Source organism: Clupea harengus, chromosome 10 (assembly GCF_900700415.2).
Source record: "Clupea harengus chromosome 10, Ch_v2.0.2, whole genome shotgun sequence".
In the NCBI taxonomy this organism is placed as follows: Eukaryota; Metazoa; Chordata; class Actinopteri; order Clupeiformes; family Clupeidae; genus Clupea; species Clupea harengus.
In genome coordinates this window covers 14,347,152-14,368,896 of record NC_045161.1, presented here as the reverse complement: position 1 = coordinate 14,368,896, position 21,745 = coordinate 14,347,152, and the positions used below count along the sequence as shown (strand labels likewise).

General features: G+C 44.8%; 1 protein-coding gene across 2 annotated transcripts in view; it reads right to left on the bottom strand.

The window, feature by feature from the left end:
* nr5a2 (nuclear receptor subfamily 5, group A, member 2) overlaps positions 1-21,745 on the bottom strand; it is a 58,936-nt gene that overhangs the window by 34,541 nt on the left and 2,650 nt on the right. For both annotated transcript variants that reach the window (XM_012825355.3, XM_042708864.1), the window contains exons 2-5: positions 21,213-21,344; positions 18,879-18,997; positions 16,095-16,236; positions 11,749-12,404 (exon numbers count right to left, since the gene is read on the bottom strand). In XM_012825355.3, coding sequence (XP_012680809.1) covers positions 11,749-12,404; positions 16,095-16,236; positions 18,879-18,997; positions 21,213-21,344 — 1,049 coding nt within the window. The remainder of the gene's footprint in view (positions 1-11,748; positions 12,405-16,094; positions 16,237-18,878; positions 18,998-21,212; positions 21,345-21,745) is intronic.

Below are 21,745 nucleotides of genomic sequence, written 5' to 3'. Positions count from 1 at the left end.
GTGTCATCCTGGCGATCCAGCAGTGAACAGGGGAGCCCAGAGTCTCCACGGCACTTTCCAGACATGACCTTGCTCATTAGGCCTCTCTCTCTCTCTCTCTCTCTCTCTGCCTCTCTCGCTCTCTCTCTCTCTCACACACACACACACACACACACACACACACACACACACACACATATATCTCCTCTGACAACAGAAGGGACTGTTTTCTTTTTGGAGCAATCGGAGCACTCTGCTTAGAAGAAGTGAGCATGTTTCACTGTCCAAGGTCACATCATAGACAGAAACATTCTCTCTCTCTCTCTCTCTCTGTCTCTCTACCCTTCTTTCTCTTTCTTTTTTTCTTGACATGGTAATAGAGCCTATTATCACATTTGTTCTTCTTCTGTGTTGCCTGAGCAAACAGAGGGCTCTGACCAGTGGCAATTTTAAAGAGTAAATCTTTCTCTGTACCCTATTTAATTTATCTATGTGCCCTTAATGTAATCAAATGAAATTCATAGCAGTAAGAGATTACAGTCAATAGTCAGGGGCTATAATTAGCTCAACCCAGTCCAAATTTCAGGTTTGCTAATAGCCAGTGCTTATAAAATATGGAATTCTCAGTGTCAAGTAGAAATGCTTGGGATAAACCTCTTGAGCAATGCAAAAAAAAGCATCATCCTAGAGAGAAGGAGCAGAGCGGAAAAAAAAACGAGTAGCCAGAGTGATGAAATGAGGTTATGAGAAAGAAAAATAACTGACTCCCACCCCGCTCACATTTGACTTAGCCTCGCTCGCCGCAGAAACAGTTAAGCCGCGTGAGTTGTCTAGCGTGGCCCAGTGGAGCTTTTCATGTTAAGTACTGTTGTTCCTGCATTCTAGCCCCCCACCCCTTTGAAACAACACATTTGAAGACAGGGGAAGAGAGAGAGATGGAGAGAAAGCGAGAAAAGAAGAGAGAGAGAAAAGAAATTAGCCTCTGATTCTCTGGTATGGGATCTGAGGGCTTAAAGCTAAGAAGCTATCAACTAATTATCAAAAACACAGAGCTGCGCTAATCAATTATTCAAATGAACATTAGGCTCCTAATATACATGAAGGCATGGGAGCATGATTTCCCTTAAGTACCACCCCAATCCCCCTACACAACCCCCCCACCATCACACACACACACACACACACACACACACACACACACACACACACACACACACACACACACACACACACACACACACACACACACACACACACACACACACACATATATACTGTCCGCACACCCCCACTTCCTCATTCACTCAACCCAACTACAGTGAGAAAATAATGCTTTCCAAATGTGAAATGAGTTCTGCGCTGTAGACCTAGGCTGGGTATTGATCTGCCTGCAGTCCTCAATCTACACAGACCCCACTCACTCCACATTAGTGGGGAGGAGAGGTGGAAGCTGGGGGGTGGGTGGGTGGGCGGGTGGGAGGGATAGCATGTTTGTTTGTGGGGGGGGGGGTTCTTAGGTTGGGAAGTGATAGAGTAAGGGAAGGAAGAGGTCGCTCTGAATGATTTCTACATGTTTATTCGATTTGATCCAGGGAATTGTTTTCCCTTGATTCCCCAGACTTATTGGCTCTCTTTATTGCCGAGAGCTGTCGATATTTATGCGTGCGATGTGACACGTTGACGGGTGGACAGAAAGCACTCTGACTGCCTCCCCCTTACCCTTCCCCATCACCACCACTACCACCACCTCAGCTTTGCCTCGACCACTAAGCAAGCAGGAGAAGCATAGGAGCTGTTGGAGGTGGAGGAGGTTGTCCGGCAGGAGTAAATGGACTTCAGGCCCCAGTCTGGCCCTACTGTATTATTTAAAATGGACAGGAATGGGCTGGTCCCTCTGAGGTCAGAGGGACTTTTTGTCAAGATGGGGGCTGGGGGTGGGGGTGGTGGGGGGGGGGCACCACACTCTCATCACCCACGAAGGCTAAATGGGCTGCAGCTGCAGACGTTCAGGGGAAACATTTACAGTGCTTAACGCGCTCAACAGTTAGCCCGCATCTCAGGAACAATAGATCACTTGTGGTGGTTTCTTTTCCTTAAGTACCAGTACTACTTCAATTTTAAGGGAGAAAAAGAAAAGGCCCGTCATGGGGTAGAATGTGAGCTCACATATTCTTCACAGCAGCTGCACATGTCCCCGCGCTGACAAGCTGCGCTGATCAAAACTACAAAGGCGAAAAAAATCCTCCACCTGCTTCCATGATTTGGGGCGAAAGATTAAGGACGGTTATGACGCCTGGAACGGTGCCTCCTTCGGCAAGGTTCGCTTTGCATTGGCGACGCTAACGTCAGAAGTGCCTTTTGCATTTTGCCCTGCACATTTGCCTCGAAAGTTTTAGCTGCACTGTCATCACCAGTGCTCCACGTTCCCTTGAACTGCTACAAAGGTTTAACGTTTGAGGAATTCCCTCTTATTCATACAGAAAGCCTTTCATCCATTTAGATGAGGGCATGGCAATATAAAGAAATCTCTCTATTTTGACACACTTTTCTATTTTGCCAGGAATATGGAAACGTTTATCAGAGAGCCGTGCCAGCCTCGTCTCTCAAGCTTGCGTGAGGTGGAGAAACAAAGAGAGAGTGAGAGGATGTTAAACGGGGCCTAATGAACAGGTGCTTTTGGAGGGGGGGCTCACACGTTTTGGCCTGTCGTAACTTGGTCCCATATAGCGTTACCCATCTGAAACGCAGATGTCATTCATCAAAGCACAAATCTAATCACCCACAATGGATACATATAAGTCCTCTGTAAGACTACCCTGAAGTCAGCCTGTCTTTTTGTGTGTGTGTGTGTGTGTGTGTGTGTATGTGTGTGTGTGTGTGTCTTGGCATTCAGGGGTTCTTGGTGGTTATCTATTGTCTTTAGGCTCCCTCAGCAAGCTCCCCCGTGTCAAGAATAGGGGGCTGTAAATAAGTAGCAAAAATAGATGTCGACGACAACTGTTGACAGAGAACAAGGAGGTAAGCCAACTCCCTCGGCAAGACCCTTTTACATGCCAGATAATTAACCAAGGAGGGAACAACAGGGAGTGGAGACACTAGAGCATCATAGCCAAATCCAAAGACTCCAAAAGAAACTCTGAATCGGTGAACTGAAAATAAATAAACTATGTGATTACACACTTTTAAAAGATGTTCTTTCAAATGTTTCCCATGTTTTTTCTTTTCACTTTTTCTACAGTGTTTTGCTGCCACAAAAGGTTCTTCAGGACAGTTCTTAGCAGCACCTTTAGGCAGCTCTTATATGTAAAAGACACAAAGCCACTTTAAGGGTTCCTAATTAGCACCCTTCCTTTATTTCCAAGAGTACCCAGATCCACTCCATAGCGGTGCTGGTGGGAACCCAATCTGGACATCCATCTCCACTGCTAGCATGTGACAATGCCGTGACATACACCCCAAGAGGACACCCGAGTAGCTCCAGGTCCTGAGGGCGACACAGAAATGCGGGAGAGATTCCAGGGCCACGGAGGAGCTGGCACTGACTGTAACCCCACCTTTTAACCCTGCGCTGCCCTGCATGGACAGCTAATAACACAGGGAACGCTGGCGCTGTCCAGAGAGACAATAATATGCGACCGACTGAAGGCACCTGACCTACAGATAAAGCTTCCATGCCTCAGTGGAAGGGTTTGAGTGATTAACCCGTGTGAGCCCGTGCGCCATATTTCTCACCCGCTCGGCAGTTTGCATGCGAAGCGACGAGCCAGAGGTCATCAGCGGAGCGCTGTTCTGTGAGGCAGTGCCCTTTTGAATGTCGACGGTTTGTTTGGCAGAAGGTGAACTGTTGTGCTTTTTTTCCTGCTCTGTTTGGTGTTTGGTGAAGTACCGTTTCAGTTGATTTGTTAGCGACCGTCCTTTTAAATCAACTGTCTTCGCTGTCCCCTTTTCCCACCTCTCTCATTTCATGCCATGATTGTCAGGATTCGTCCGGCGAAGGCTGGAGAAAGCTCGAGGGTAGAGCATGGCACTTCTCACAGGTTCACTGCACACCCCCAACCTTACATGCCAATAAAAGATCCTTACATGCCAATAAAAAAGGCTTTTATCATAATATTCACCTGATAAGCGAAAACTGTTTTCTTATTCCAGCTGGGAAGTGCTCTGGAAATACGTATTTACGGCACTTTTGAAAGTTTCTGAGCGTCACGACAGAGTGTGGAATAAACGAGAGGAAGAAAGGACACACACAAAAAAAAAAGCCTCCTTGTGTCCTCGGTGCTCAGACGACACGGAGGCCGGTGCCTGGATGAGTCTATCAGCTCTCCAGCCCCGGCCACTGGTGCCTCATGATGGCCTTTCCGCCTTTTATCCCCCATCAAAGCAACAAGTGGATGAACAGACTCCCAGAAACACTAAAAAACCACCCCTCCCTGGTGTGTCTGCATCTCTCGGCGGGGATTTTGGACCCTAAATCTTTCCTTTTAACAAGTGCACAGGCTTCCTTCCTCCGGCCTGCCAAGTCCCCCGGGTGGGTAAGCTGAAGGGATTGGGGAATTTGGGGGGGTGGGGGATTTAGGGGTGGGGGGGAGCAGTAGCTACACATGGCTCTTCTGCAGAGACTGTCTCTGTCTTCTGGGCTTCTAGGTCTGACTTACAATAAACAACAGCCAGGGAATGAGAGAGTGACAAAGAGTGAGAGAGAGACAAAGAAAGAGAGAGAGAGAGAGAGAGAGAGAACGAGAGAACGAGCAGGGCGCAGTACCAGGAGAGAAATGGCAAACGGGACAAGAGCCCGCATGAGGGTGGCGATCGAATAACCAGAGTAATTATGTGCGGCTCGTGGCGGCAGACGTTTAAAGAACGGAGACCTAAATAGGACAATGACCAAGTAATGAGCTGTGAATTTCGGCAATATATTTACACCACTGTGTTTGTGGGCTGGTGGTGGGGGGTGGGAGGGTCTTGTCTCCTTGTTACAACTGGGCCTGGTGAATTATAATGCAGGCTGGTGCCTGACACAGTTCTGTAAATCAAATCAACCTAACCCTTATCTATCTACCGTTGGTAATAATTGAGATTAACTGCCACTTACAATACATAAAAATAAATACTTTTCGAGTATTTATGGCGAAAGCAGCCATCTTTTTGACTGTAATGTGTGTAATTTATGAATGAGAAGGGGTCTTTGTGGCACAGACCCTGCTACAGTGCTACATATCTGCCCTGATCAAACAGATATTGTTACCACTGAAATAGCAGCTCGAAAAAACTCTCCTGCCAGGAGGACCTGCCTACAGCATGGAAAAGAGAGAGAGAGAGAGGGAAAGAAAGAGAGAGAGAGGAAGGGAGAGGTCAAAGAGAGAGAGAGAGAGAACAGAGAGTGAGAGAGACAGAGGAGGAAAAAAAATATGTACAGGAGCAGGCCTAACAAAAACTCACACGCCATCGCCAATTGTGGCTGCCGGGGTGCAAGGGGATATCATCTATCAGTGGACAAATGCAGGCCCCAGAATGCTGCTCCTCAAATGAAATAATATATCTTTGAAAGCCTACGCCCGCACCAGGCCCAAAGCCCATATATCAAGTCAGAGCGGCTGGTGGATCCGGTCCAGGGCCATTAACCTTCCACCTGTTCCCCCCCCTCCCCCCACCTCCACCGCCCCAACTGCCCCCCCCCCCCCCTGACTCTTCTCCCCGCCACCACTCCCCCGTCCTTCAGGACGCACCCCTGCCCTTGGTGCCGCTCCCATCTCCTAGTTCACCCCCCCCCCCCCCCCCCCCCCCAAAACGTTCACAGGACACAGCGGCCAATGTATAACGGGCCGGGGGGGGGGGGGGGGGGGGGCAAAGAGAAAGAGAAAGAGAGAGCGAGAGGAAGAGGGGGGCAGCAGCACAGCGGAATAATTCAAATGCAATGGACCAGGGACACAGTTACAAATCTTTGACCTGCTGTGCCGCCATTCGCGCGCACGCAGTTTGTCAGGGAGAGAGCGGCGGGTGACCTCCGTGACGACTGGGTGTGGGGAGGAGGGAGGGTGCAGTCGGGTGGGGGGCAGGTGGTGTGGCGTGGCGTGGTGTGTGTGTGTGGCGGGGGGTGAGGGGGCGGATGTCTTGTGGGTGGGGTGGAGGGGGGGGGACATAAATCGCCAACAAGTTCACAGATCATGCCCGAAACGGCTTATTAATTCTTTCTGATGCTGGGGGGTTGGTAGCGGGGTAGAGTTTAGGGGTCCACATATCTGCTATATCTAAACAAATACGAACAGAATCACCACTAGAATCCCTTCCCTGAAAGCTGGACTTAGGACAGAAAAACAACAACAAAAACTGATGAGCATACTAGTCAAACTATGAGTGAAAAACACCCTGTACTCATGTAATATTCATACACAGGAAATGATGCACCTAGTAAGAAGAAACTGATCTGTACATTATTCACTGAAGCCGATTCATATATGGAGAACACTGGAGAATGCCGCCTTGCATTAACAGCCATCCCTGCTCCTCCTAATAGATTCACCTGATATGGATATATTAATTGATTAAGGCAGGCTCAAGACAGCACTGCTGGCCACTTTAAAGGGAGTGGAGCGAATGAACGGTAATTAGCAGGCATGGCACTAGCCTGACGCCCATGTCTAATGAGGCAGGTTGCCCAGCCAAAGGTGCAGCAGTTTTGGGGCTTGGGGGGGGGGGGGTTCTGAAGCTGGAGGCCCTTTCCTCTACTCTCTCCTCCAGATGCTTTTCCAATAAGAGCCCAGGCTCTCTGCTGGGTGCAGGGCCAGGAACAAGGCCCTAATACAGTCCTCCACACTTAATGGCTGGCCTGGTATTGTCATTCCCTGCACTCGAAAGAAAGAGAAAAAAGAGCGAAAAAACGAGGAAAGACTCGTACGGGACTGTCCCCTAGCAGCCATGAATGGGCAAAAATAAATATTGGCGCCACATGTCAAAGCATCGTTGGCTTTGCACGGCTGAGTTTTATCAGGTTGAAGAACTAAATATATGTATAACAGTGCGACAGAGAAAACGCAAACCTATGTGCTTTGAAAGCAGCTGGGTGAAATGGAATGTCATTTTTCTTTTTTTTTTAGAGCTGAGCTGACAGTATGGTATGGCATGAACCTTATGTTACCATTCCAAACCTGTAATCCTGGGTATGGAAATCGAGATTGTTCTGTCATTTAGCACATTTAAAAAGCATGAAAATCCATCCAATATTTTGACAAATAAACTTAAGGTAGCTGATCTAGGGTTTTGCCTAATAATAATATGGTGACGAATATCAATGATCTGACAAAACAAAAATTGACATTAGAGGTAATCTATCTTATTCTAAACTGTTAAAGAATTTGATACATATGGGATTTTTTTCTTAATGTAATGTTTAAGACTGGTGTCCTTTTTGATAGTTTAAACATCTTCATATTTCGACTATGATTTAAAAAAAAAAAAAGTTTTGCCATAACAGTGGTATTCTCATTGGAGAATCCTTAAAAGGGTGCCGTCCGAGTACAATACCAAAAGAGATGTATCAGGAGAACGGGGCACTTCACTCCAGTATCCAACAGATTCAATTAAGACCACGTACGCTCATGGTCAATCGCACTCATTATCACACATCAATGCAAACCTGTGCACAAACACATACAAAGAAACAAAAAAAAAAAACAATATATTTATTTCCAGCCTTTAATGGCATCCCATTGTCTGCCGGCATACGTGGGAGGAGGGGAGGGGGGACTCGTGAGGAAAGGCTAGTGGCCGTATGCATCCTATCCGGTAAACAATAGAGGTGAGGTGCGACGGAGCGGAGAGGTGATCTCTCCGCAGGCATGAATCACTCCCCACATCCCCGGGCCCTGCCGTGCGGGGAGCTCTTCCCAGGCAGAGCCCACGGCTGGGGCCGGCCAGCCCAGAGACAGCCCCTCACCACAGCCAGGCTGGCCCAGCATCTGTTTCCCCCCGGCTCCCACTGAGAGCATGACACAACACCGGAGCGGGATGCCACCACCGGAGACGGCACACACACACACACACACCCACACACACACACACACACACACACACACACACACACACACACACACACACACACACACACACACACACACACACACACACACACACACACATACACAAACACACACACACACTGACACACAGATGTTAACATATATAAACATGATCACACACACCACATACAAAACAAACAGATTTAAATTCACATATACACAAAACATACACACTCTTACAAATGCTGTCATCAACAATCACGCATGGGCAAATACATATTCAATACACACACACACACAAACACACACACACACACACACACACACACACACACACACACACTCACACTGTCTTTGTCATTTTACAACTTTCCAAAACTGTTGGAGTAGGCTATGGCTGTTTTTCTTTCAACATAACAATTTTTTCATTTACAAAAAACTGTATAATCCGGGTGCTTCCCAGTCACCATTCAAACTTTCAGTCCCACATAGTTTCATCTGAGGTCGGTAATTAAATATTTCACAGCAGTGGTAGCCTTCTAGAGATGCCCTTGAAAACGTGAACGCCTTTTTATGCCCTGTCATCGCTTTCTTTTGCTTTTCTTCATACTAAAACCCAAATTATGATCTCAACAGTTGCACTGGACCCTGAGATACAGAGAAAGATTTTAAGCAGTCCAACACCTGACATGTGAGGAATGCTCTTTGGAATGCATCTGTGAGCGAACACAAAGGGGGAACGCTCTTCAGTGGCTTCATAGTGGCTAAATATTTATGAGTCTGTAACCATGTCCAACTTATGGAAACTAAATCTTTAAACACTTCTGACCAGCGCCTTCTCACTCCTTCTCCATTACCAGAGAAATTCTTTTGTCCCTACGTCGCTAATAATAGCATCAGAGATGTAGGTGAGTATTTATAGTCACTTAACAAGCCATACCCCAGACAGGCTTTTATTCACTAGTGTTTCCTGTGTTTATCCCAGGCTGCCCTCTTCGCTGCCTCGGCTTTACTCACAGAGGATATCACATGCGAAACACAAACAAAGGTTGATGATGAGAATGATCTTTTTTGTTTTACAGTACACACAACTCCTCCTGGAAAATCATGGTCAGAGAGAGAGAGGGTGAGAGAGAGAGAGAGAGAGAGACAGAGCGAGTGACTGGAAGAGAAGGAGATGACTGCCTTCAACTCTCAAAATGTGGATTATGTGTGTGGCACTTATGTTTTTGAGGATTCTTACAGAACAGAGATCTTAAAACCACTGACGATCTGTGGCATTCTATTTTTTTTGGACACCTAAAACATTTGCTGTGTTGCTACAGGGAGCCCATCACTTGACCTGACATAAACAGCATCTGGCAAAGCCCAGTCTGTTGTTGCCACGGCGCCTGTGTACCTGAGCTGCTAATGTGTGGCGGCTTCTTGAAACTGAGTGGGGGAGCTTACGCAGGGTTTTACGCCCATCACCAGCGCTAAGCTCGCCGCTTCCCAACAACCCCATGAGTATCTGCTAATTAGCAACAAGCCGGGGAGCAAGAGCAGGACGTGGGAGAGAAAGAGAGAGAGAGAGAAAGAGAGACAGAGAGAGAGAGATAGGAGGTGAGTATGTGTGTGTGTGTGTGTGGGGGGGGGGGTGGATCTGTAAACAGCTGTGAGTGCTGCTGGCGCAATTTCCAGCCCCTGCGCTTTGGAGAGTGTCTCGCTGGGGCCCTATGAAGAGGCCTCTCCAGGTAAAATGCTCACTCCAATACATTGTCCTCTCACCTCTCTCTGTCTCACTCTCTCTCTCTGTACCACAGATATAAATGCTCCTTGTTGCCCGTACCACCCCTGCAATTAAAAAAAACTGCAACATAACAATGCTGGAGAGGGTAGGAAGTAGGAATTGTGTGATGCAGGGGGTCCCTTTCTGTCCATTGTAAAGACTCGATAACCATTAGGCCCATACACTAGGGGTTGTCATTTAGCACAGAACAATGACAACTTGCGATGTGCAGGCGTGAGAGGCTGTACGCCATCATGTGTCCGGCAAAAAGGCGGCTGTTGAAATTAATTATAATTACCCTGATCAGAACAGCCCAACGCTCATCACGCGCGTACAGAGCACTAGTGCACATTTGAATGAAATCATTCAGTCGTCTAACCCCCATCACTGGCTGCCCCGATAAATGTCAACATGAATATAAAAAGCTTTTGACAGGAGCCAATTGAGGAATTTTGACAATAGTATTTTTCTTCCGTGATATTCCCGCCCTATTAAAATGATGTGATGACAATCACGCAGTGGCAAATTAGCTGAGCAGAGAAAAAAAAAGAAATGCACCCCAAATCAAATTCAGTCGGGGTTCTATGATCATATGGTATATGCCAGCCCTATACCCATAGTCTTTATTAACTTTAAAACATGGACAAATAAACAATCAATATAAAAACATTTTTCAATTAATATCTGACAGTCAGATCTGTAATACACGAAGCACATTGTACTTTAAATATAAACCAAAAGAGATTAGGTTGTTACTACAGGTCATATTTATATCATTACTAATGCTGGCACCCAGGTAATTATGCACTTTTTCTGTTTCATGGTTCTGCTTATCCTCATAATAGTAACCTTAAGAGCATACTGTGTACCGACCAAGTTGTTCTACAACCTCTACTTCAAATGCCGGCTCTTTCCATTTTTATCAACTATCAATCTTGTATGTATCCTTGAGTCTATATGTGCCGCATGTATGCCAATACATTTTATCCTGATGCATGTATGAATTAATCTGCTTGCTTCTGACTCTCTCATCTCCTACCCCCTCTCCTTCTGCACCCCCCACCCCCAGCCTCCGCTTTCTATCTCTTTACCCGGCTGGCCACCAGCAGATGGGTCCCCCTTATGAGCTGGGTTCTGCTCAAGGTTTCTTCCTATTAAAAGAGAGTGTTTCCTTGCCACTGTCGCCTTAGTGCTTGCTCTAGGGGGTTCAGGCTCTGTGCTCTGAGACAATTAAATTGTTATTGGCGCTATATAAATAAAGAATTTAATTGAATATTAAAAGCAGGAATCTAAAATATTATCCTTTTAAAAAAAACATTTTGCTCAGAATTGATCTAACTGCCCAAAAATGAAGTTTTTATGTGCTTTCTTTGTAGTGGTATTCATAGCCTCAAAAGTACTTGAAGTTAATTTTTGGGGTTAATTGTTGTGCTTTGGACTGGCGGAAAATTCTGAAGGCCGCACAGAATTTTATTCAGACTGTGGCCAGATATTCAGGGATGTCGTTTGGATTTTAATACACACATTAAATGACTCACACAGATGCGATTCATGGTCTGGTCTGAAAACCACAAAAGGACTTAGACTGCACAAATGCTCAGGGTGGTTCATTCCTGTGTTGTATCAACGTCACTTTAAACCTTCACTTTTTTATTTAAAAAAGGTATTTAATGAAAGCGATCAGAAAATGAGCTCTTAGCAAGTCTTAGCAATCTATTTGTGCATTTGCAATGCGTGCTTATGCCTATGTCTAACATGTATTTTCATAAACATCTGTGGGGATGGAGTTTCCCTGATGTCAATGTTGGAAACCACAGACTAATTCCCTCATGATTTCACAGAGGTTTAAAAATCTAAACTTTGATCTATATTAATTTACAACACACAGAGAAAGAGAGAGCGATAAGGACAGAGAGGAGGGAAGATAAAAACACACAGGGAGAGACAGAGAGACAGAGAGAGAGAAAAAAGGGGGGATGTCCATACCTTCAACTCTCTGAAGAATACGCTGCTGCGTGCCCACTCCACAATGGAGAAGAGCGTCTGGTCGGCCATCTTGCACATGAGGCCGAAGGTGTTGAGCTTCTCGTGCTTGCCCCGGCTGGCCTGCTCCTGCTGCAGGTAGGCCAGGATCTTGGCCTGCACCTGCGGCTCGTCTGGCTCGCACTTGAGCAGCTCCACGATGAGGTGCGGGAAGCTGGGCGGCGAGCCGCTCTGGTACGTGTCCATGTACGGGTAGCCCATGATGGACTCAGGCGAGCTGGTGTACGGGTCGGGGTACTCGGACTTGATGGTGCGACTCTGGAAGTGGCCGTAGGCGGCCTGGTAGTGGCCCTGCAGGCTGCCGGCGTGTGGCGGCATGGCCATGCTGACGGGCGACGTGACGAAGGGGCTGCGGTCGTAGTCGATTGGCGGCAGCGCGGCGTGGCTTAACGGCAGGCCCTTGGAGACGGAGTGGATGTTCTGGATGGCTGAGGAGATGGTGAGGTCGGTAGGCACGCTCTGCATCACCTGTGTCATGGCCTCGATCTTCAGGCCGCTGGCGCGGATAAGAGCTTTCTTCTGCTGCTTCAGCGCCCGGTCCCGCTTGTACATGGGGCCAAACTTGTTGCGGCCGCCTCGCATGCGGTCTGCCCTCACGGCTGAAGCATGAGAGAGAAAGAGAGACAGAAAGAGAAAGATACAGAAAGAAGGAGTAAAAGAAAGAGAGTCATCGCACTGATTTTACACTTTATGATTTTTTCACCCATGTAGGTGTGAGGCAAATTTCATAAAGTCAAAGTAATTGAAATACTCGACATGGGTTCATGAGTAATTCTGCAATGGCCGAGCCACCCATGGTTGCTGCCCTTCTTGTCATATCAATTAACACAGCTTATAGCAGGGACAGTTATAAATATATGAATTACATAGTGAACATTTTTTCTAATTGCAAATCTGAGGTCTTCACCAGTTATTTTCTATTAACAAACACATTATTTTCTTTTGATATAATATTGAAAATGATCGATTTCACGAATCACAACACTCATTCAGCAAACACCAGGTTATACAAAACTATCCAAGGAAATGATAGAGCGATATTTGAACCCTCTCTGACATGCCAAAACAGAAGGACATTTAGGAGAACAGCAAGAGCCAATATTAACAATGACATGTAGACCTAAACTTCCCTCCTGACAAAACGTGATGCTAATCCTTATCATTACAGCAAATCAACCAGAGCAGCTCCATGTATTAAACAGCCCCTCTCTGATCCCTGCCCCAGGGAGGCTCCTTCTTCTTCTTCCTCCTCCTCCTTCTTCTTCATCTTGTCTTTTCTTTTTTGGGGAGCGCTCGTCTGTTGGGGGCACGTGTTAATTATTCATGTTTAATTATTCCTCGCGCCTGGCTGTCTGTGGAGCAGGACTGTCAGCAGGTGGATGACTAAAGGTTCCCAAAAATCCACCTTTAATTTTTTAACCCCCTACCCCCAACCTCTCAACAGCTTCTGCATCCCCCAAACCACCATTAACCCTCCAAACTGCCCCCACCCACACACCCCCAACCCCCCACCCCCACCTTAATCCTCAAGACCTCCTCCAGCTAGCCAGACCCCAGGAGTCAGTTAGCATGCAAGCACACCATCACTGATACGCCCTATCAGTGTCCCGAAAAACACACACAGAGACACACAACACACACACACATACACACACCAAATAAGGTGAGAGAGAGACAAAGAGAAGGAATCCAGTGCAACAGCTGCCTTGGGAGCAATTTTAATGGTCTCCGTCACAGCGGTATGTGTCGCAGCCACGCTGATCTGTGACTGCGCGAGACACGGATCCCACTCAAGCCCACAGCAGCCAGGACGGGTCACAACACACACACACACACACATACACACACACACAGAGGGTAAGCCACATAGCCCTTGAGCACTGGAGGTGAGGATTAACACAGCCGTTAAAAATTTAACACCACCCCCCTCAAAAAAAAAAAAAAACAGGGAAAGGAAACTCTGTGTATCCATTATACATAATACAACGATTAATGATTCAGAGCAACAGGGTAATTAATGAACTGAAAACTAATAGTTGTCCCTTTTGGGAAAACACAATTACGTCTAGACCTGGGATTCTGATCATGTATACCGTTTTTTTGTGATTATTATTCCACCTCTTTTTTCCTTGCCCATCACCCTCTTCTTGCGTCTAATTAAACAAGGTTATTTACATGCATGTCATACAGATTCTTCTGCCACTGAAAGAAAGAGCAAAAAAAAGAAAGGAAAAAAAAACCGAATCCCACCCCTCCTCCCTCTTCCCCGACTCTCCCTCCCTCACTCCCTCCTTCCCTCTGTTAGGCGTCTGGCTGGAGACTGACCCAACAGGAAGCCCCTGGTGGAGCGCGGGAGAGACAAGGATGAGAGGAGAAGAAGAGAAGAAGAGAAAAGAAGAGTGGGAAGCTCACTTGCTCGCTCAGCTCAGCGCTGGCAGCGGCAAGGGTAGCGGTTGGCGTCAGCCTCTTATTGGCTGATTTATGTGTGTTTAATATACAGGAATATTAAGCGTGCGGACACGAGGATCCCTGTCACGGCGTGGCATATTAACGGGCAGGCCGGCCGCGTTCTGACACCCTGTTTGTCATGTCTGAGGGAGCCCTTGCTCCCGGGCCGGGGGTGGGGGGGGGGTCAGAGCCCTGCACGCACATGAATACCTATGATACCTATGCATAAGTAATCGGACAGCGCAGCACCACCGAGGCAGGTTAAGGGATGACTGAGCGAGCGTGTACAGCCAGGGATGTGGATAGGGGAGGGGAGCAGGAGGAGGGGGGGAGAGGGGGAGAGGGAGAAAGAAAGAAAAAAAGAGAGAAAGGGAGAGAGAGAGAGAGAGAGAGAGAGAGAGAGAGAGAGACCCAGCAAACAAAACCACTTCAAGGCTAATACGAGGCAATGCATTTTTCCCCTTGCTGTTTATTTTTTAAATAAAATTGTTCTTATTCATCACTCTGGAAATGCATTGTGGAGTAATCACGTGGTGGCTGCTGAGAGATGGGAATCGATCAGCGTTAGATTGAATGATCTAATACACAACAACACCACCAACTCAAGGCTCCCGTCTGCGTAATCAATTAAAATAAATGCAAAGGGAGGTGAATGGGGAGAGAGAACTGAACTGGAATGGACTGTGGATATCATATCCTGCTGGAGAATTTAATAATAAAGGAAGTGGCACCATTTTAAAATGTGCTTTAAACTGCAAACGCACCACAATGACTGCAACAAAAGAGGTAGGAATCTTGCTGATATGAAAATAACAGTGTAAACAACAGAGCGTACAAGTTGATATGAGTCGCCACGGCCTATCAGCAGTTGATAAGGAGACTGATTTGCTCGCGGACATATTGGGGCAACTGTCTGTGTCAAACAAATAGGTCAGGATCACATGGAGATTACGTGCAATATTCAATTCAAAATACCCAAAACAATCTGAAGAGGAAACAAAACACACTGACCTGCCACTTTATTTTTACAAAACACAAGTCAAAAATATTTAATATTAGTGTGTGTGAGTGTGTATATGTGCTTGCTTGTGTGTGTGCATGTGTGTGTGTGTGCATGTGTGTGTGTGTGTGTGTGTGTGTGTGTGTGTCGGCATGTGTGTTTGTGCTGCGTGTGTGTGTGTGCATGTGTCAGCCTGTCTCTCCCTGGACTGCCTCGTTCTTTATTGTTTACAAAAAGACCCCCCCCCCCCCCGCCCCCCAATAAAAGGTTACAAAAAAATAGAACACAAAAAAAAAATCAGGATTCCACAGGCTCACTCCAGCTGTGACAACAGCAAAAAAACTAAAAATTCATGCGCCCAGATCCATCTGACAGAGCGCTGGAGGGCCTGGTATCCCGGCACTAACACATGAGAGCAAATCAAAGCGAGTAAGCTGTAAAATGACAGCCCTGGAAATTCTACCCCGCGGCCATTACACAATTAATAGTAATTACCCCGCCGCTTCTCCGGACTGAGAGGAAGAGACGCCACAAAACACATTATGGAGACCAAATCAAATAAAGTTTAAAAAAAATGTGTTTAAATTCAATATAAAAAAAATGCGTACACCAAAAAGTAGTGTGTTGATTTTTTGGGAGGCCTATACAAGTCCGAAAGACAGAGAGGGGCCCCCAAGCCAGTGTGTGTGTGTGTGTGTGTGTGTGTGTGTGTGTTTTCTGGTGTGTGTTTCAGATGCTGGGGGCACTTGTCAGTGTGGAAAGGCCTTACTAGGAAAAAGAGCAGAAGGAGGAGGAGGAGGAGGAGGAGGAGGAGGAGAAGTAAAAGAAGAACCACTCTTACCCTCCAGTTTCATGCCGACTGTGAGGCACTTCTGGAAGCGGCAGTAGGGGCAGCGTTTCCGCTGGGTCTTGTCGATCTGACAGCTCTGGTTCTCGATGCACGTGTAGCGCTTGTTGTTCTGGACTGTGCGCTTGAAGAAGCCCTGTAGGGGGAAGGGCACAATTAAGATGTCAGCGACACAGATGACAATGCTTCATTTGTAAATGTGTGAAGGTCGAAGCCTACACACAAGTGAACACACACACACACACACACACACACACACAAGCGGAAATGTACATAAAGTATGCACACTAACACATGTGCATACAAGGACAAAAACATCCATAAATAAATGCCCATATAGACAAAACAGAGTGCATATACATAGAGCCACACACGCAAAAGCACACACGAACACCCGCAGACACAAACACACACACACATTGACTAACTCACATTATATTGCAGAAGTTCATAAACACATTAAGACATAAAACACACACGCAGACAAATTCTTGATAGTTCCTGCCAACACACAAATGAATAAACAGACACTGTTCCAGTACACAAAGACTGACAAGTGCACACATACAGACTGACATAGACAAACAGATATCTAGCCAGTGATTCAGACCAACAAAGAAAGCCATCCACACAAAAACCAAAGCTGTTCAGAGTGCCACTATTTTTGACAACTAATTAACAGCAGCAGCTAATTAGTACTAAATTAGTAATAGTACTAATTAGTACTAAAAACTGTACTTTTTAGTACAGTTACATTCTGACGAAAACTTCACAGTGTCTGACTTTAAATCAACACTCATTCTGCATTTTTTCCCCCCAAAGTGGTGATGATCAAAGTGTTACCAAACCAGTTAAGGGAAAGATTTCAGAGCATACAACAAGTCTACTGTGACTGAAGTATATTTTCATCTCCATACATTTTTACATCGGCCAAGGTAGAATTTCGCTCTAACTGTCGGCAAGCATTCTGCATATGGTCTGTTTCAAACTGATGTAAAACTGCATGTTGTTCCATCTTGGAAATGGAATATTTGAATTCACCCATTCCAACAGTTCATTTTAAGACCTCTCTACCCTCTGAACAAATCTCCTTTCAGTCTAGTCTTGTGGGTTTTTTTCCCTCTCAAAGTTGAAAACGTAAAGAGAGAGTGAAGTGACGTGAAAAATCCAATAAAATTATATCCATAATTTACAGATCCAGGATTACAAGATTCCACCTGCAACTCGGTTGAATTAATTTTCCAAGTGCACGAAAATCAAACGGGGTATTAACTTATTCCAACACTATACCACTGAGAGAGAGGCTAAAACCTGCCCCATTTTAAAACTAGCACCATCAATATTTCAACCCGGCACTCCCAGCAAACCTATAGAGTGTTGTGATGGACTTCTGCATTCTTTCACATGTATTCCAAATCCCCCAAAAAATACCACTGGTTTTGCTTTTTTTTTTTTTTTATAGATAGATAGATGTTTTAATGACTAAAACATAACTACAGTACCCGTTTTATCTAATGACTCATTTTGTGAATGAAATATCCTAGATTTAGAATTTGTATTGTGTAGGTGTAACATTAACACGTGGAAAAGAGAAGAAGTAATTATGTCTTACTCTGAAACAGACATAACTAAAAACCTGCAATCCCTACCCAAAGTGATACTTCCACATATGCTCATGAATCAAATCTGTGTTAAATATTCCACAGTTTCATCCATTATTTCAACCGTCAATCGTAATATCTGCTCTCATTTACAGACTACGACATGATGCGGACAAGAACTTTTCCTACATATTGCCTAGATACTGTGAAATATGAATTAAGTTGGGTTTTAATGCCAGTGATACTACTTTTGTTAAACTATTTTTGGCTTGTAGGTTAAAGTTTAATGAATGAACATATAATGTGTAGCACACTCAAAACTAATAATCACTATTGTGTATTTGTGTGAGTAAGCATCAGAACAGACACATGCACACGCCAACAGACTGGGACAGAAAGACAGATAAATAGGGACAGAGACACAGGGATGCACGATGGAAATGTATAGGGTACATTTCAACAGTCTGTTGAAACAACAGCTCTTATCGATAAAGATATGAACTACTTTTCAGTGAGGCTATGGGGATACCAAATCAGCAGTCAGTTGAAACAAACATTTTTTGCAACGCTATCTCACACCAGTAACACAGACATGCACGCACACACAAACACACACACAGTCACCAAACACAGTGGAGACATAGCAGTCCAAAAAAGGCAGACATTTTGCACAACCAACAGCGTTTACCCGAGCCATCATCCACCACATGAAGACACAAATCGATTGCCTTCCACGTTTCAGGCATGCAACACTGTCCACACCAACCTCCCAGCAACTTCTGACAAAGTGACTCATCGCTGATCTAACCATCAGCAAACAGACTGACTCCACAAAACAGACTTTTTGCACGTCGACTTATGAGAAATTGTATTTTAAAACTGATGGATGGTTCGGATAGGGCAAAGAGTCGAAATAAAGTCCTGTGGTAATAGTCTAGCTTACAATGAAGCTGCACGATGCACAATGCATTGCAACCCACACATTCCTTCATACAACAATTGATTTATTCATGCAATTAGGGCATAAAATTGAGCTGTGAGACACACAGAGGATTAAACAGGGTAGTGGAGCGATTGTAAAACACACTTGTCGAGTGGTTTGAAGATCAATAAACATGGCAAGGCGCTGGTGCTGAGGTGATTACATGCAGACGTAAAGTGATAAAGCAGGACACACCTTGCAGCTCTCGCATGTGAGGAGCCCATAGTGGTAACCGGAAACCTTGTCCCCGCACACAGGACACATCTCATCCAGGTCTTCGTCGTAGGAATAGTCCATCATTTTATACTGGGGTGCTGTGGAAAGCAGTGAAAGAAAACATCAGCAAGGCAAATAAAAAACAACACTTGGGCTCTCCAGATCTCTCTCACTGCTGTTGTGTGCCACTTAGATTTACTATTAGTGTTCTGCAACGCATTCAGATATGTACCCAAGTCATTTTCCCAAGCAGTAGTTTTCCATGTAATACAGTTAGAGAGATATGAGAAATACTTGGACAAAATGGTTGCAGAAAACGCTTAGGAATTAAAGTCAAGCCTATAAAGTTGTACTCTTGACTGATCTCTTAACAAACGTGAGATTTAAGATTTGCACACAGCAGGAAACTGTAAAACTGAAATGCATGCCACCTCTCCGATATGCCATGTAAAGGGAATGATAGTTCATGGATGCATTAATCAAGTGATAAGTAGACACTGTGTGGGACAATTAAGACGTACACACTTCAGCGTTGCTTGTTTATTCGGGAGCAGATTCAAAGGAATACATTTAAAGAAAACTTAATCTACATATGGCTACACCAATTTTAAAAACGATTGCCCAGCATGTCTACATTTAAGCACAAGTGTGTTGTGCGTGTGTAAAAAATAACGACTAATTTGTCATAAACATTGAACAACTTCCACCTCTACTAAAATGCAAAAAGGTGCTTGATCTGATATTGCTCATGATGTTGATGAAGTGTAAATAAACAGTTGTGACGATTTACGACTGATCTGTGCAAGGCACAAAAGTTTCATCTCACGCTTAAACGTCAATTAAACCTATTTCACTATCCTGCAAAAACCTTTGAGCATTTGCCGATCGAGCATACTTGCAATCAATTTCTATTATTACATTTTGTGTGAATAAGATATCATGCCATTTTCTCGCTGGTTGGCGCTGTCTGAAATTAAATGTTAACGGATACATGCAACAAGTTATTGTGAACTTCACGTAAAGTAGGACATGAACCTGCATATTCTGTGAGTAGTTTGAAATAATTCGGGGTATTTTCGAAGGACATTTTCTTTATCATATTCAAGACCTCGTGTGCCATACAAGTCCTCAAGTCATCACATTCGGGCAATAACAACAAATATTTTGAGAAAACAAAAATGCTGAGGGGGAACTTGTGGTTCAAAGAGAAGAATTTTAATTTTTTCTCAAAATATCTTATCACGGACATAACGACTATTTTGTCTAGACCTATGGATGGTATACGAAATTCGGCATTCGGTTTTTTTTCTCTCTTTATATTTGTTAGTGCACGCTTCTGCAATGCCTAAAGTAATTGCCGTGTGATCCTATTTAGCAGGCTATACAGCACTTATTTATCTGCAAATTATTTTTTTGCAACCATAAGACTGACAGTGTATGTCTTGTAAATATTCTTGTATTTTTTCTTTAGCCTAAACCATTTGAACTTTTCTTTTGAAATTCTGTCATATTCTTAGTTTTGCTTTAATTGCGGTGCCATCGCTCGTTAGACGACCTCCAGGGGAATTTTCAGATTTGATAACGATATGAACATCTTCAGGCCTGTAAAGAGAGCTTGATAAATTATTAATGGAGCTGTTTCAGAAGTTAATGCAACGTCTGATTATCTGGAGACAGCCGACGCTAGAATATTGTGCATTTAATGAACTGAGCATGCTTCTTTTCTTGTTAAAATCCTTTACAAACCCCAGTCCTCCTAAATATGTAGCAAATTCAAACACGGTGATATAGTGTCAAACCAAATACTTATATGTTTGCATTCTAGATGCACAAAACTTTTGTATGTTCAAGGAAAGACCATAGGCTTCACTACAAGACTCTGATCGTGCATGCATTATTTTTTCTAACAGTAACACTGACGACATTAAAACGGCGTAAAAGTACAAATAATATTGACCTAATTGATACTAACGAGAAGTGGCCAGTGATATAGCGTTTGCCTATTTTAGTCCATCGCAGCATTAAATAGGCTTTAACAGGCCTGTAATATATTAAACTGCAACTGAACAAAATACAATACATAAGCCAGTAGACATAATTTCTCCTTTCTTTGGCTCTTTAAAACTCACAGAAGTTTAAATTCCCACAATACTTTACTCTAACGTTCTGTTCAAACACAACGTCTCAAGAGTCGGGTAGCGACACAAATGTCATCATGTTATCTTATCAGCACAATGTTGTGGTAGTTAAATCGGAGGTCTTTAACCTGCATTTTATACTTGGATTAAAATATAAGGACGTCAAAAGTCTTACCTTGCATATGTCCAGGCATGTGCCCCCGTTCCCCATGCGATCGAGCGAGTCCCAGAGCTTCTGTCTCCACTTTGGGTAGCATGACAGCTCGGCTCCGCTGGGGTGAAGACTGGGCTCCGTCTGACGGGCCACCTGCTCGTGAAAGGGGGACACCACAGGTTTCTCACCAAAAAACGAAAGACTAATTCTTCCCAAGTCCTGGTGTCTGACGTTTAGAAATGAAGATCAGATGGCTGCAAATGCAAGCGATAGCACGCGAAAAGAACGATCGCAGAGGAAGTTCATTTTCATCACCCAAAAAAGACAACGCTTGCGAAAGCTAAAATTATTGTACAACAGCAGTGACCTAAAGCTTGGTACCCGACTCTCGCAACGCAATTGAGAAATAGATGGTACGATTTTTTTTTAAAGAATGTTCTTTCTCAATGACACAAAATGATTACGCTGTCCGGACAGCGAAAGCGTGCACCAGATTAAGAGGTAATAAGACGGTCGCGGAGCTTTCCGCAGCAAGTTGATCTCCCCGTGGCCTT